Source organism: Tyto alba, unplaced genomic scaffold, assembly GCF_018691265.1.
Source record: "Tyto alba isolate M040663 unplaced genomic scaffold, T.alba_DEE_v4.0 Super-Scaffold_30, whole genome shotgun sequence".
Lineage (NCBI taxonomy): Eukaryota > Metazoa > Chordata > Aves > Strigiformes > Tytonidae > Tyto > Tyto alba.
This window is the reverse complement of record NW_024881305.1, coordinates 6,575,124-6,590,915: the sequence shown is the minus strand read 5'-3', so window position 1 is coordinate 6,590,915 and position 15,792 is coordinate 6,575,124. Positions and strand designations below refer to the sequence as shown.

At 45.8% G+C, this 15,792-nt stretch overlaps 1 protein-coding gene across 7 annotated transcripts in view; it reads right to left on the bottom strand.

Moving 5' to 3' along the window:
- Positions 1-439: 439 nt before the first annotated feature.
- RAP1A (RAP1A, member of RAS oncogene family) overlaps positions 440-15,792 on the bottom strand; it is a 41,721-nt gene continuing 26,368 nt past the window's right edge. For all 7 annotated transcript variants that reach the window (XM_042799971.1, XM_042799967.1, XM_042799970.1 and 4 more), the window contains 6 exons: positions 14,979-15,047; positions 13,380-13,436; positions 11,864-12,004; positions 7,835-7,978; positions 4,417-4,532; positions 440-2,415 (listed from right to left, as the gene is read on the bottom strand). In XM_042799971.1, coding sequence (XP_042655905.1) covers positions 4,446-4,532; positions 7,835-7,978; positions 11,864-12,004; positions 13,380-13,409 — 402 coding nt within the window. In that variant the 5' untranslated portion in view covers positions 13,410-13,436; positions 14,979-15,047 and the 3' untranslated portion in view covers positions 440-2,415; positions 4,417-4,445. The remainder of the gene's footprint in view (positions 2,416-4,416; positions 4,533-7,834; positions 7,979-11,863; positions 12,005-13,379; positions 13,437-14,978; positions 15,048-15,792) is intronic.

Here is a 15,792-nt window from a genome sequence, read left to right as displayed (position 1 = left end):
CTCCAAACCCCTCCCGCACCCCGGCCTGGGCAGGAGATGGGGTGAAGGGGGCACCCCGGGGACCCCCCAGCGCAGCCGCCGCGGGGGTGATCCCCAGACACCCGCCCCACCGCTCTGGGATCGCGCCCTGACCTGCTCCGGGCAGATCCTCCCACGGGCAAAACCCAGCAGCGTGGAGGCTGGAGCCGCCTTCGCCAGACCCCGCAGCTCCAGGGGGGAACAGCCCGACGGGGAGAGGCCGCGGAGGCGCGAAGGGCAGAAGCGAGGCGGGGGACGAGCCCCCCGTCACCGCGGGCAGCGGGTAACGCCGGCGGCTCCTCTGGGTGAAACGCGGCTGGCGTTTGTGAAATGAGGCCTGATGAGCTTACATACTGCACTGCAGCTGGGAAATCACGGTTAGGTTTCTGGTTTTATAGAAGAGACGCCTAGCAGCCAGCAGTAACATTAAAATTACTTTATTACTAAAATATTTTGACATTTAGTAAAGATAACCAACCTGCAAATACCATGCTTCTGCTCCTCCTGAAAAGGGAAGCGCATAGGTAGGCTGAGGACAACCAGCTAAGTAACTACATTTGTCCTAGTAGCTTGTAAGTAGGCAGATGTTTTCACATTATCATCATTCAAAGATTTTCATCCAGTCTTGTTTGGGCTGCCTTTAGAAACTGGGATCTCTGTATAAATCAACAGCTGCATCGGTAACCGTTTTAGAAAAACTTACTTATAGAAATTTCTCCCCCCACCCCGGTTTCCAATAAAACTATACAACGGGTCCAGGAACAACTGTTCACCAGCTATTTCGTTTAGTTTTCCCATTTAAACAACCAGGACAAAGGCCGTCCTGAGTTTTCTCCACTGTGAAGATACATTTCTCTTCTCACCGACTCAGAAGCGAAGCAGGAGCACGTCCCCCAGCGCTGCAGGAATTCCAGCAGCATCGCACCGAGGAGGGGATTTGGGCCCCTAAGGCGGTTCTTTTACTTGCATATACACAGGAGGATCAAGGCTGAGCACCCATGGGTCTCTTCATATCTTGCTCTTTTAAACTTTATGAAACCAACAGGTATTAAAAAAAAAAAAAACAAACCAAACCAAAACAAAACCCAGCAAACAAACTCAAAAAGAAACAAAACGCCCCTTCAGCTGACGGCGCAGCGCAGGTCACGTCAGCCAGGTTTTGTCTGAGCATGGAAAGCGGCTGTTTGCTTTGCTGAAATGCCACTGAGACAGAAGCAACTTTCGACTCCCCAGCTTCGTGTGGCGATGCCGGGCGGGAGGGATCAGCCCGGGCCCCCGCCCCGCCGGCGGCACCCTCAAACCAGGGATTCCACCCCCAAAGGACGTGACTGCGTGAAGGCAAAGATCATAGCAACAGTCAGACCTTGACACAGTATTAAACCAAATTCGTACATACAAAAATAATTGTACAGAGGAAATATTTTCAGCACAATACAATCTTCAAACATTCAAAAGACTATACAAAAGTAATCAAAAGTAGCCTTTGTACTTCAGTGTGCGGTATGATTAAATACATCCAACAAGGAGGGCGCGAGAAGACATGGCGTGGGTGTAACGACAGTTGGGTGGCATTTGTTATAACAAAATGCTTGATCTACCAGAATGGAAGAGGAATTCACAAAACGTGGATAAAAACCAAAGCCTGGAAACCGTAACAAAAACACAGAAACAAAATGAAAATGTACTAAAATTTAATCATTCATAAAAGCTGTAATTTAATCTGTGACAGTAAAACACAAGAAGCAATATTAGAGTTGGTTTAGTATATTATATATTTTCGCTTTTAAAGCCATAGAAATCAGTTATCCCAGTTTTTTCCTATAAAAGACCCATTTTTCCAAAGCATTATGCACAAACATTTTTAATTAGAATATAATGGCAGAATGAAAATAATGATATTCCGTAACTTTTAAATATAAAATGAAGTCAATGACTCAAAAAGTTATTTGTTGCAGTGAGTTCAAAGGGAAATTTCAGATAATATATATCTATAGTTATAGATATAAAATATAATGGTGGAACATTTTTAGTGCTTGATGGGGAGAAATTATGATAAAAGGGTCAACATGAAATTTTAATTATAGTAGCAATATCTAACATTTGAAATGCATCCATGCTCCTTTGTATAATCATACACTAGAGTCAATTATATTTATTTTCACATCTGTTAACTGCTATTGCAAAGGAGGAGTACTATTGTCTTAAATTTCCAAGAGATATACACAGAGCAATTTCTTTTTCCAGGGACTGTGTGCAAACCATTTTAAGATCTAAATTCTTCTCATAGTATATAAAAACAGGAGAAGCTTCTTCAGATACGTTATTAATTTCCATAAGGTTTTGAAGTTGGGAATGCTGGCACTTTCCATTTAGGCAACAGTTCTTCATTCCTGCAATCTAGAAAAAGTGAAAAAAGATGACGGAGGGAACTTTTCTCACCCGACCGACGAGTGAACGATCTCAAACAAAGGCCTGGAAGCTGCCCCAGACAACTGCCCGCACCCAGGCTTGCAAAAACACGCAGCGTTTCGGCAGGAAGAGCTTATCTTCCCCCAGTACTGGCGTTCGTTCCTACCACCCTCCATGTCTGCAGGCACAGAAAGAAAAGAAACTTTGGAAACTCTAAGAAACGAGCTGCTGCTTATCGCGACCGCAGCGGAGCAGCGACAGGCAGCCGCCACCCTGTTTCTGCTGGGACAAGGACAGGGCCCTTCCAGCTCTTGTGCTTCGCGAGACGGGCAGCCTTCAAACGGGATTTGAATTCAGCAATGGAAGAACAATTCATAGGAGAGGGACTTAACCTTTTCGATGTCCAAGATGCTCTTAAAGTCTAACAAGGTGGTGGCCTCCCCGAGCCCTACTGCAGGCAAAGGATTGGGGAGAGACATACAGAGAACGGGGGAGACACTGAAGTAATTTGAGCCCCTGGAGCAGATGGGGGGGCGCGGGTAGAAGCCAACGCTACGAGAAGTCTCGTCGGTGGGTGGGTGACCGCAGGAACTCCTGGAGCAGTTGTGGTATTTCAGAGCCCCACCGCTGCTGGCGCCGGGCTGCGCGGGGTGCCGGGGGGGGCAGAGCCACAGCGAGCCCGGCAGCGAGCCCGTCCCCCCGGGGCTGGGGAGCTCGGCCCCAAGAAGTCATCCCGGCTGACGCCACGCTAGCTAAATTCAGATATATCACCTGAGGAACAGGAAAAGCTGCTCGAGATGTACTCCTCAGTCTCTTTTCCGAAGGCCATTGTTTCCCCACAACCCTAAGCTATTATTTTCTGGCGTTCAAAGCTCAGGATAAGAGACTCATCACACAAGCTGCCAGAAGCCAGGTTAACTGTGTGGCTCCACTTACCCTACTCAAACACGCCTAGGCCACGTACAAGGCCACCTACAGCAGGAACTTCAGATCTGGCAGAAGGCAGAGCACTGCCCGCTCTCAGGAATTCACCCCCGAAATCCTTCTATGACCAGGAGTTTCTCTACAACACTGCAGGCCAAGGGCACTTGGGTTGCTTTGCCAGCCACACTGCACCCATTTGTGAAACCGAAAATCAGAACACAGGGCTTCTGCCGGGTCACAGAAGCCACCCGCCGCGGCCAGCCTGCGCAGCCTGCCGTCACGAAGGCGGCGGGAGGGCCAGAGCCGCGGGGAGCCCCCGCTCCCCGGGCCGACCCACGCGTGTCCTGCCCGCCCCCCACTTCGGGCCGCCCCCCGCGCCGTGCCCAGCACCACCCGCGGCCCCTAACGCCACCAGCTCACCGCCGGCCCTGCCGCCCAAAACCTGAAGCCACAGAAACGCTCTTTTCTTTCAGGAGGGCGACAGAGCAGCTGTAAGCACACAGAGTGCCCTGCCAAGACAGACAGGAAGATTATTTATAGCTATGGCCAACCTTCAGCTGGTTTTTGTTTTCATTTTTGTTTTGGTTTTGTTTTTTTTTTTTTTTGGGGTGGGCAGCTTTTTATACCTGTGCCATTGAAATCCATGTCCCACCCAAACCAGTTTGCCATTGTCCCCACAGCACCTAGGACAGACAGCAGCTGCGGCGAGAACACAAGTTACACAGACGCTACCAGATTTTAGCAGAGGATAAAAAGGAAGCAAAACTGAGCCACGGTGGCTCAGAGCACAGTGTCACAAGACAGAGAGAGAACACGCTAGAATAAAAATGAACTTTCTGCTCCAGCACACTCATCAACCCAAGGAAAAGAGAATGGGAGAGAAGCAGATACTTCTCTGCGAGGTCAGTCAGTAAAACTGACTTTTGGGAAAAAGTCCAACAAACACAGAGTTTTGTACTGGGAAGAGACAGAAGGAAGAGGAGTAGAGGGAAGGGGAGCGAGTCCTCTCTCTGTTGGGAGCAGCTCATGGTCCTGAGCTGTGGGTGCAATTCAGACACCCCTTACCTGGCTCAGAGCTGCTGCACGGCCCGAGTCTAAAGCAGCAGACAGGATTTCTTTTTAGGCTTCTTCTTTTCCACTGGTGTTTTCCTATTTATCTGTCTGACCAGGTCATAAAAGATCTGAAAATGAAAAACACAAACTGAAAAATCAAAGTGATAAAACACTATGCAAGTGTCAAAAATTAGGCAGGTTGGCAAGCTGATACTCTTCCCTGGTGGCTGCAGTCTTATAAATTCAATTAAACTGCTTGCATTTATTAAAACACGTTTCTCAAGCAACTGCCTATAGAACAAGAGAGCCCAGAGCTCACATCAGTGTGCAGAACAGAAGGGAGCTGTGAACTCCTATCCTGCAGCGTGCAGCTTTCTCCTTCAGGTCGCATACGACCAAAGGTTTCAGAAGAGTACGGCAGTGAAACGGCAACAAAGCCCTTGCTTTGGAAAAGTGGGAGAAAACCGGGGAACGACAAGAGGTTTTTCGAAAGACAGGCATGATATCCTTAAGGATGATCTTCCCGCTGGTGCTCCCCAGGGCTGCTGAGTGTCTCTGCAGAGCACTGCTAGGCCAGCAGCAGCGTGTTCCGCCCGGGGGATCAGCATCCCTCCCCCTTGGCTTTCCCCTTCCAAAGCAGCCCTCATCCACTCGCTGCAAACGCTGCGCCGTCAAGCTTCCTCTTTGCCACGCAGATTCAAACTATTCCTCACTTTACCTTTTTTGCCTGGTCTAATCTTTTGAGTTTACTAATAAAATTAGCAAGGAGAAGCAAACATCTGTCCTGAACTCAGACACTTCCCAAAGGGGACCAGGGCAGGAGCCTCTTTCAGCTTCAGAGACAAATTTCTTGTGAACGCTTTTGCTGTGCGTTGTTTTCCCAGCAATACTCAACCCATTTATAGCAAAATGAGCTTTGCAAAAATGCTTGGAGCCGGGTCACAGTATTGAGGAGAAATATTTAAACCTTCAGAAGGCTCCACCCTTGTCCTTGTTTACTTTTTTCCTTCCTGGAGTAGCTGACAGCTCACAAATTCCTGTTGATTCCAAGGAAATTCAGAAGACAAAGAAACAGTTTATAACCAATTGCAACAACTGGAAATTGAAATTTTTCCACCTATTACCTACATGAAAAAGCACTAGTGCACAGTTAAATAGTTTCAAATAAAATTAATATGATGGTGGCTTTATCAAGCTCTCATGGAAAATATTTTACATTAGCATTCGAGTTGCTCACTTTACTAAGTTGCTAGTCCCTCACTGTGCTTACTGCTACAGTTTTCTACCATCTGCCTCAAGCAAAAGGAGCAGTTTGTGCTCTCCAGTGGACACGTCCAAGACGTTCAAGAGTGTACAGGTGAGATAACGAAGAAAAAGTTTCTGCAGGAGAAACCAATTAACACTTGGCATCTTCTATGGTGATGCAAACCAGCTTTCAGTATTTAAACCTTTATAAACAAGAGCCAAGATGATCTGAATGTGATTACGTTGTGCAAGAGGAGTCTGAATTTCTAGAGACACCAACCGTCTCTGCTCTGCTAAACCAGATCCTTGACTGTTTTGAGGTAGATCCCTCTCACCTTCCCTGGGCTAAGGTAGGGGGAAAAAAATCCCTCTGGAAAAAAAAACCTAGTTAGATCATTTAAGTGCTAGTACAGAAGTCAAGTCTGCAGCAAGGGTTCAGAAATGCCACGACCCCTGAGAAAAGTCAGCGTGGTGTAAGAGCATCACACAGGTCACCAGAAAGACATCTGATGCGCTGCTACCGAGACCGACTCTCACCTGTATTAAAAAGCTTCCTAGCTGAGTGACAGGTTTGTTTCAGCAAACGCACACAGAAGTTTATTACGCTTTACCCAGATTTAAACAAAGTCAGAAAGTCCAAAAGCAGCTAAAAAACCCCCCAAACCCAGAATAATGCACTTTCCCAGTCTGAGCCAGCAGAACAAATAAGCAGTACTGTAAATCGCTTGATTCACGATGTTTCTTCTCTTTGATTTCCTCAGCTTTGGTGCTTTTCATAACCAGACAATATAAACTGGTAGAAAACCAGAAAAATTAAGATCACAGTAAACCCAGAAACTAATCTCCTAGGTAATAATCTTCTTATCTGAATCTCAGTGCAGGCAGTACACAGGACAGGGAAATAGGGAGACACAGGACTCGCGCGTTAAGGATGACCGTGTGTAAACCAGGGGCGCGCATTCGCCCCCAGACAGCTCAGCATTCTGCCTGCTAGGGAATCCCCTTTCCCACCCAGCTCTCGGGAGAGCTTTAAGGTACCTTTGGCTAACGAGAGGTCAGGTTCTGACACAAACTGTGAAAATACAGATCAAACAGCGTTGGTCATACTCCGTGGCGATCTGTTCAATGACTGAGCCACTAGTTTCTTCATTAACAGTCACAGTTTTACTACAGCTCAGACACACACACACAAAGCCCAGTCCCTTCTGGCAGGAGCCTAGCCCAGCGAGCCCTATTTACTGGGTTAGATCCAGCACTACAGCCAGGCTAATCCCAGCCACAGAAGCTGCAATTCATGCAGCCCGGAGCTCCCTTCCCTCTCAACCGGAGAGACGCAGCGCTGCGCACGTCCCACCAGCTGCCAGTGAGCGCTGGGCCCAGTCCAAGCTCCTGCTGCCCCTGCTTATCACACAGCCTCCTAAACGGTCCCAGTTATCTCCTGGCACCAAACCAGCTATGCTCAGTGGGGTCATCTTAGCTTTTGCGCCTGGAAACCTGGCCTCTGTCAGAGTCAGATAATTCACAGCAGAGAATAAAAACTTGGTGCCTGATGTCAAGCAGAGCTCCCTCAGCAGAACTACACTACCTCAGCAGCAGCAAAAGGCAGACCGATTGCAAAGGTGCTTCTCATTTAAACATGGGGAAGTGCTTAGACAGATCTATGTTTGGACACGGTCTCAGCAAGTTAGTGGCTTACCAGGAGGACTGTGATGAGATGTCTGCTTGAGCAGCCAGACAGAGCAGGAATGTGAAAAGCAAATACTTCAAAACCAACAGCCAACACAACACAACATGACAAGTAATACAGTGGGGCATAATCCACATTCTGAATAGCAGCAGCAGTTATCTCGAAACAGTACACTTTCCAGATAAAGTTTATCTGAGCTAAGAGCCATCCAGTTAACTGGGCTTACTCGGGGCCCTCTGCTATTCATGTTCTCTGACACAGGCTATAAAAAGCACTTACCTGGAGAAGTCACCCACCCCTTGCAGAGAAAAAGGAGCCAATCTCCTTAGAACAAACAGAAAGCAGTAGCTAAATACACTGCATCACAAGCCTTTCTTAGGCCAAGACTTCCGAATCATCCTGAATCTTCCCAGTTAAGAAATATATGGAGGACTACTCACTGGTTTAATGCAGCATTCACGGTGAAGTAGGAAAGACAAGGGAACAGCTGATAGTTACCTCATTAACGTTGATTTTAGACTTTGCAGACGATTCTAGAAAGGCACAGTTACACCACTGTCTTGCTAAGTTTTGACCCTGTTCTTTGCCGACTACACGCTCTTCCTCCAGGTCACATTTATTGCCAACCAGAATCATTGGAACCTGAAGAGGAGGCAAGCAAGAACAAGGGATGCATCAGCAAGTTAATGTACAACATGGGCTGTAATGCTACTGCTTACAAAGGCACGTCAGGAGGAGGGAAAACACAGACAGTATGAAAAACAATAAAAATGAGAAGTTCAGCAGAGCTGACAGACTAGACTGGAACTTAGATGCCTCCTGGGAAAGGGCTGAAGAAAGTCCGTACAACAGACACCCTGGTTCACTAAGAAATAAACACACCGAGGATACCGTAAAAACAAATGGTAATATTTCATTACAATCTTAAGTTAGTAGAGATTTATTTTCTGGTCTTTACATCCAACACCATTCTAGTAAAAAACTTAATTTACTATTAAAATGCATTTCAGCACTTTCATGTGACAGTAGGCTAAATCGCCTGCCAACTTACCCTATTTCAGACAACACAACATACAGCACATGTTTTAAGACATGCATTATAAGTTTCAACCCCCCTTTGACCTGTCTTGCCAACCTGTTGTCAGGCCACACAACAATAAATGGAAGCACCTTTGAAAAGCACTGCCCTGGACGTGGACTAAAAAGGAATAGTGCTGTGCAGCCAAGCATTCCCACAGCCCTGCGCGCAAGACCACCTGCCTTTCTCACCTCAGTACAATATCATAAAAACCCCAAACCACCCACCCTCGGGGGCCGTTTCCACCCCCTTGCCAAGCGCCCTGCGGCCGGGGCGCCCGGCCCAGCACCCCCGCAGGGCTTCGGAGACAGATACACGGTTCAGGACGTCTTGCGCCTGAGAAGGGTGGGCTACGTGTCATTTTGAAGTTTGCTTTTACAACCTGCGCCTCGCAGATCTTCGGGGATGACACAGCCCGAGCTGAGGGGGATTCTGAAAGGCGAGAGCACAGCAAGACCTGCAGGACGCTCTGCAGTGCTCTGCATGCTCACAGCGGCGGCAGCATCCTGTTTCCCCTGCACTATGTAAAAGTAGAAAAAAAAACCTAAAGAACTGCTGATAATGGGTGTGCACCCCGCTCCATTTCCTGCAGCATTTAATTCTTTGAACAGAAAATGAGTACTTTCCAGCTGGAAAATAAACCATTATCCACTTCCGTTGGTAATTTAGAACACACTGTACATTTTTAATCTACTTCAATGTTAGTATTTGTAGTCTCTTCCCAATTCAACTACACTCAAGAGTAATTTTTGTATTTAAAACTTACAGCCATACAGATTAGAAAATTATATTTTATTTTTAAGAATTAAGTTTTACTTATTACATCAGAAACCTGAAGTCACAACAGGAGGAGGCAAATCCAAAAAAACCTATTTCGCATCAGAGACCAACAGGATATTTACAGGTATATCAACTTAATCCCATTCTTTACAGTTTTCTAGATAGTTAAGAGAAATTTTCTCATACCAAAACATGAAAATGTGTTTGGAGAATATTCAGCAGAAAAATAAAGTATATTCAGATGTGAAATATTAGGGAAAAAAAATTATACTCAGATGGGTAAAAAGTATAGGTTTGAAAGGTACGAAACTCTGTCTAAGGTCATTTCAAAAGGTGGTAATTGCTTATCACAGAGTCAAAACCAGAGTTTGATGAACAACTAGCTTTTGATCATTTACTATTTCATGTAGAAGACAAATTTAAACTTTGTTGACGTATATAATTTAATGGCTTAAGTATTGGGATTTTAAAAGACACATTCTGAAGCTACATACAGGAAGGAATGTGTTTTCCTAACTCAGCAGAACATAGCTTAAATGTTCAAAAGGTTCTCAAGCTCGGATTCAACAAGTAACATCCCCCAACACAAAATAAATAAATGCATTTTAATAATTAAATCACTGAAGTAAAAACAAAAGCAACAGTCTCTATTGTCTGATGAACCGGAGCTTACGGTGCAAATTCCCCTCCAGCGAGTGCAGCTGAGCGAAGCGCTGGGCTCCGACCGAGCGGCCAGTAAAGGACTCACGTTACCAGGGATTTCTGCAGGCATAATCCCTACCTAAATGAAAATCAGTTTTGCATAAATAGAAGTTCAGCATGTTAAGCCAAGGAGGGAACCGAAGCCATTCAAACCCAGGTAATCGGGACACAGGACAGTGAAGATCCAAGAGCAAGAAGCCCTGAGAGGTTGCCCTCAGCCCCCGAGCAGCCGAGCTGGGGCTGTGCTCGTCCCAACCCCGCACACCCAGCTCACTGCTCAGGCTGCATTTTGCAGGGGGGCCACTCCAGTCCCCTGGGCCCTGGCCTGAACACCCGCAGAGGCTGGGGCTGTCCTGGAGCGGCTGCTCCTGCTCCCGCAGCGTGGCTCACGCAAACCCTGAGCAACCCGCATCAGCCGTCAGCGGAAAAAAACAGGCAACCTTCTGACACTCCTTCAATACATTACCAAATGTTAGGCCAAAAAAAAAAAAAAAAAAAAAAGTTAATTTCAGGTTCTGTTGCAGGAAGCCTACAGAGAGAGCTGCCGCACATCTCCGCGAGCCACGTGGCTACCATGGCAAAACCCACCTGCGGCCTCACCTGCATCACAGGGTTGGAAATTAAAAGCCCGCCAAGGACTTCCAGTTAGAGGAGCTGGGGCCTGAACTTGAAATATGGTAAACAGTTTTCTTCTGTCAAGCAGAACTGAATGCAAACGATCTTAGTGTAATTTTTCCTTATTGTAAAAAGGGATTTATCAACCAAAATTACAACCTTGCGTCACTATCTAAGACTCTTCCAGAGTCTTTTAATGATTTGATACATACAACTGCGTGATCTCCTCTGGGTTACAGATTTTGACAAATGACAGAAGAAACAAAGGAAACTGTCAAGGGTCTAAAAGGCTCAGATTGAGGGTGGTCTGCAGAGTGCCACTGCCACTCCCAGGGACAGGCGTGCCCGCAGGGCAAAGCTGAACCCTCCCTGCTCACCCACGCGCGTCACGGGAGTGACAGACCCCGGCCACAGACCCTTGAACGTCCTCCTTCCCTTCAGAAAGGGATAGGCACGTGTTCACAGGATAACCGCCAATTCTGTGGAACTGTTGGTTCTGATGGATTTGAGCGAAGCAGAGCTCGCACACCAAGGCAGGGAGCACAGCTGCAGTAAGGGAACCCCTACGCCACGCCACGCGGCGCCGGGCGCCCGCAGCCAGAGCGGAGGCGGCTGAACAGGCTCCCATCCCACCCCCCCGCACAGGGCAGGGGAAACACGGAACGTCCAGCGAGTCTCCCAAAAAAGGGCTGTTAATACTAATGACACTGAAGTTACAAAGCACAGTTTGGTCCGTTAGCTGAGCATGGCCTTGCTATCTGCAGCTCGAGTTCCTCAACCGGGACGGGGAGCCGCAGGCCGCGGAGGGCACCGCGGGCCCGGCCTGCAAGGCCGCCCTGCTCCAGGGCCCGAGGGCCCCCACGGCAAACCTCGGGGAACCACCACGGCTTTGTGCCCCGACTGCTGCTTCACACGTCTGGGAAAAGCAGTGTCAGTCTCCACTGTCAGGGAGCTGCAGATCTACGAAGAACATTGTTAGTGGTGAGATCCAATATTATTTCTCCTTAACTTTGAGGGAAATAAAGCACAGTGAAAGAAGAAAATGCAAATACTGGGAAGGAGTTAAAGAAATAAAAAAAAATAATGTCATTTTCAATCAACTCCCACCATTTCCGAAGACTGTTAAGACTTCCAGTACGTGTGAAAACCTGGCTTCGTTATGCCCCTTAGCAGGTGTTGGACCTCAAATAACAACACTGAAAATAACATACAACGCTAAAGAAACTTGCTTCAACACAAAACATTGCTATACAGCAAAGAATATCCTTAGAAAGAAATTTTGCTCACAAATTCCTCTGTTTACTCACAAACACATTTTAACCATTTGCAGAAGAAAAAAATATTCTACTTACATCTTCAGTGTCCTTAACCCGTAAAATCTGTTCCCGCAGGTCCTGTAAGTCATTAAATGTGGACTGTGCTGTTATAGAATATACTAGTGCAAACCCTTGACCATTCTTCATATAGAGATCCCTCATTGCTGTAAATTGCTCCTGTAATCAAATATTTTTAAAAAGTCATCAGCTAGTGAATGCAACCAATGAACATTTAGAGTAATACTTTTATTGCGGTGGAGACAAGAATATAGTACCATACAGTGTGCATTTTTACTTCTACCCCTTACAGAAATCCACTGAAGCATGAAAATTTAATAAAAGCATTAATACATCTCTTTCCCTTTGCTTTTTTTTTTTTTTTGCCCCCTAATAAGCAAAAAGGCTTCTTGAAAAAAAATGTGAAAAAGATCAAGAGCAGCAATAAAAAAATACCTGCAGACAGACTGCTGTATGCCCCAAACCATAGTACAAAGTGTTAAGATTTGGCTGACGTATTTTGTAGTGATCTTTCATTTCTTTTCTGACGTGGTATTAAGCACGAGTCTGCCATCAGACCAACTCCCCAGGCAACAGATATGGCCTGGAAATTCAATTTTTCCTCTAACACAATACTGAAAGAGGCCGAGGTGTCACACACTCAGAATTTATTGTGAGCACGACTTCAGCGGAAGGCACTGCCTGATCACCTCCGAACACACACAATTATCCAGTAGTCATCTCCAGCATGAAGACGGCCTAAAGGTTCAGCGCAATGAAATCCAAGAGCAGGCTGGAAAATCTGCACCAGATCAGAGCTGCCTCTGCCCGGGCCTGCGAACGGCACCTTTCCCAGAACCGTAACGACGGCTGCTTCCACGCCTTCGCGTTGCTGCTGATCACTTCCAAAGCTTTCCACAGAAAACTAACTTTCAGGAAGCAGGTCCTCCCCCTGTGACGTGCACTCAACCATCACAAGGTCTGTCGGCTCAGTGACGGGACCTGGCGTGGCAAAGGAGCAGCTGCGCGGCCCCGGTGGCTCTGGGGCTGGAAGGACGACGCGGTGCCCCCGCAGCAGCACAGGGCAGCGCCGGGGAGGTGCCACCCGGGTGCCGGAGCACTCCTTGGCAGGTACAGAATCCTTACTGATGAAATCCCTTCCACGCAGGCTGGTGTGACGTGCTGGGAGGTGATCCCTACGCACTGCCTGGGAGCGCCTTCAATCTGTGTCTCTGTATTCTGGCCACTTGCAAAATTAACATGTAAAATTACCCCGTACCAGTATGTCGGTAGCAAGGTGGGAAGAGATGAGTGGCACAAGATGCACCAACCTTTGTGTCCCAGCACTGGGCTTCACAACGCTGCTGGCAGGGCGGCAGAAGGCTCATCCACCACACTGGGGTTTGGGGTTATTTAACAAAATCATTCAATTTAAATTATTGCAGTACATCTATTGTTTTTGCTTGGGCAGGATTATTATACTAGTATAAGTTCTATTCTTGTCTCACTCTTAACAAAGAAACTCCACACCAATTAGAAATGAAATTATACTTACTGTCCCTGCTGTATCGAGGATTTCAAGCATACACTGTTGACAGTCTACTTCCACTTGCTGGGGAAGAAAGGGAAGAGACAAACACGGTTAAAACTAAAATGTCTGAAATGGGACAGGCAAGAGGAATCTCAGCTTAACTTTTATTTCTGCCGCAAAGACCTCTATAAGCAAGCCAGCCACCTGTACTTCCCCAACACTGTGAGAGCCACTGCTATTAGAGGCTGAATTACACCCTGAGCCAGCCATTTGGGTCAGCTCACTTATGCGCCAGGACTGTCGATTATAAAGGCTTAAATGAGCAGCTCATTGTAAACATCTCAACTTAAGCAAGATAGGAATCTACCCTTACAAATCAAAGGACCTTAGACTTCAAATTTTCTTTGCTGGTGGGGTAGAAGGGAAGAAAAAGCAAAATATTTAGTGATCCTCACAGTTAGTATTAGCAAATCTTCCACTCACTGAGAAATATCTCAGATCCAATGGGGGTAATTCCAGGAAAGTCAAATAAATTTAACATACGACAATTTACATTTAATTATCACAGGCACAAATGCTACGCGGTTTTGGTTTATGTTTTGGTGCCTTTAATTATGGTAACATTAACACTAATCTCTAAAACAATGGGTTACTTAGCATTAATCAAGTGAAGAAAGCAGCTCTGTTGATAGAATTATGTAACAGGACAACGTCAGGGATCCTGACAAGGACTTTTGCTCAGCAATTATAAGCCTGCAACCAAAACGGCCGTAAAGAATTTTATGCACCTTCCAACCAAGCAGAACACATTTGAACTAAATGGCAAAACAGTCATTCCTAACAGAAAACAACAAGAGGCAACTGCTATGCCACAGTAATATAACCTGCTGTGATGAATGGTGTATATATCCTCTACAACAACTTCTACAGATAGCCTACATGGAACAAATATTGATACCTTCATGTTTTGAAGTAATAATTATATGTCCAATTACAGCAAACAGATCTTAGTAACAGCCTGACCCTAGTTTGGTTGAGCTGTTCCTATCCCCCAGCATCAATCCGAAGCACTGGCAGGAGGATGGGCACTACGCTCATCTGCCAACCACCACAGCTCATGCTCCAGCACACACGGAAATCGGTGACGGTTCAGGAAAATACACCAGGCAGGTGTAGTAACCTCTAATGAAGAAACGGGCCAACAGGGGAGAGCTGCAGCCTCCAACTGCCTCAGCTTGAGTCATCAGAGATATAAAATGAAATCTCTTGGCTATATGGAGTAATAGAGGTTTAATCCTCCTGCTAAATAGAACTAAATTAGGGAGCAGTCCAATTAACAACAAGATTTGTCATTCCCTGATAATTCAGCTTTATAGTAGCTGATACAATTTGTCCAGTTGTATTCAGAGGCCCTAACCTAGTCAAGTAGCCTGTAAAGCCAGAGGAAGCTATCTGCAGGAAGCCACTTCCAAGACTGATGCTCTTCTATGCTTCACCTTCCTGCTGGGGTTTTACCCATTTTCTCCAAGAAGACCCTTTCTCACTCCAGTAAGTTTTCGCTGCGCTATTAAAAAGAACCAAGCTCTGAGAGACTTGAAAGGAATAAAAATTATGCTATTTTACCTTTCGGTATGAATCTTCTATTGTTGGGTCATATTTTTCAACAAAAATTCCCTGAACGAACTGTACAGTCTGGGGAGAAAGAAAGGAAAAAAAAAAAATTAAGTGAACCAAACATGACCAGTAGTAACATTTACCAAGAAGCACTTTATGAAAAAGTAACAATGCAGAAATTACTCAACACTGCTGTTAAAATTCAGCATTGGGGGGCAGAAAAAAAAAAAAAAAAACAAACAGATAAATTTTCTTCTTTTTTTAAATAAAATTTGCATACTTTCTGTCGTTTTAAGGATCACTTTATTCAAGCACGTTTTCAAAATTTTTTTGAAATGTAAACTGTTTGGCTTGCTTGCTTTCTTCATAAAAGAAGATACCCTCAAAAACGCCTTTACTTCAGTGCCTGTGACTTTAGAAGAATAAAAAAAAAAAAAAAAAAAAAATCACCAAATATGGAAGACTTGAAATTTAATCAGAAGAACTGGCAATCTGTGCACTGTGGAAAAGTACATTGTGGAAAATTCACATTTCAATTCAAATCACATTAGAGTTACAGTGGAGCTACTCTGGGTTACGTGCCCAGAGCACAGACATATTTCAGAGCAGTAAATCAAATCTGGAATGTCTCCAGGTAATCAATTTGTATTAAACCACTGAGGAAGGAGACATCATTCATTTCAAAGAGGAAGTCTTTCTTCCCCTATATAATTATTCAGAGCAAATCTACTCTAAACATTTCCCATCCAGTTGTCATTCAGATGTGGCCCACCTCTGGCCATCCCGGCTCTGTATGTGGCGTGCTCGGGCTCCTGCCAGTCGC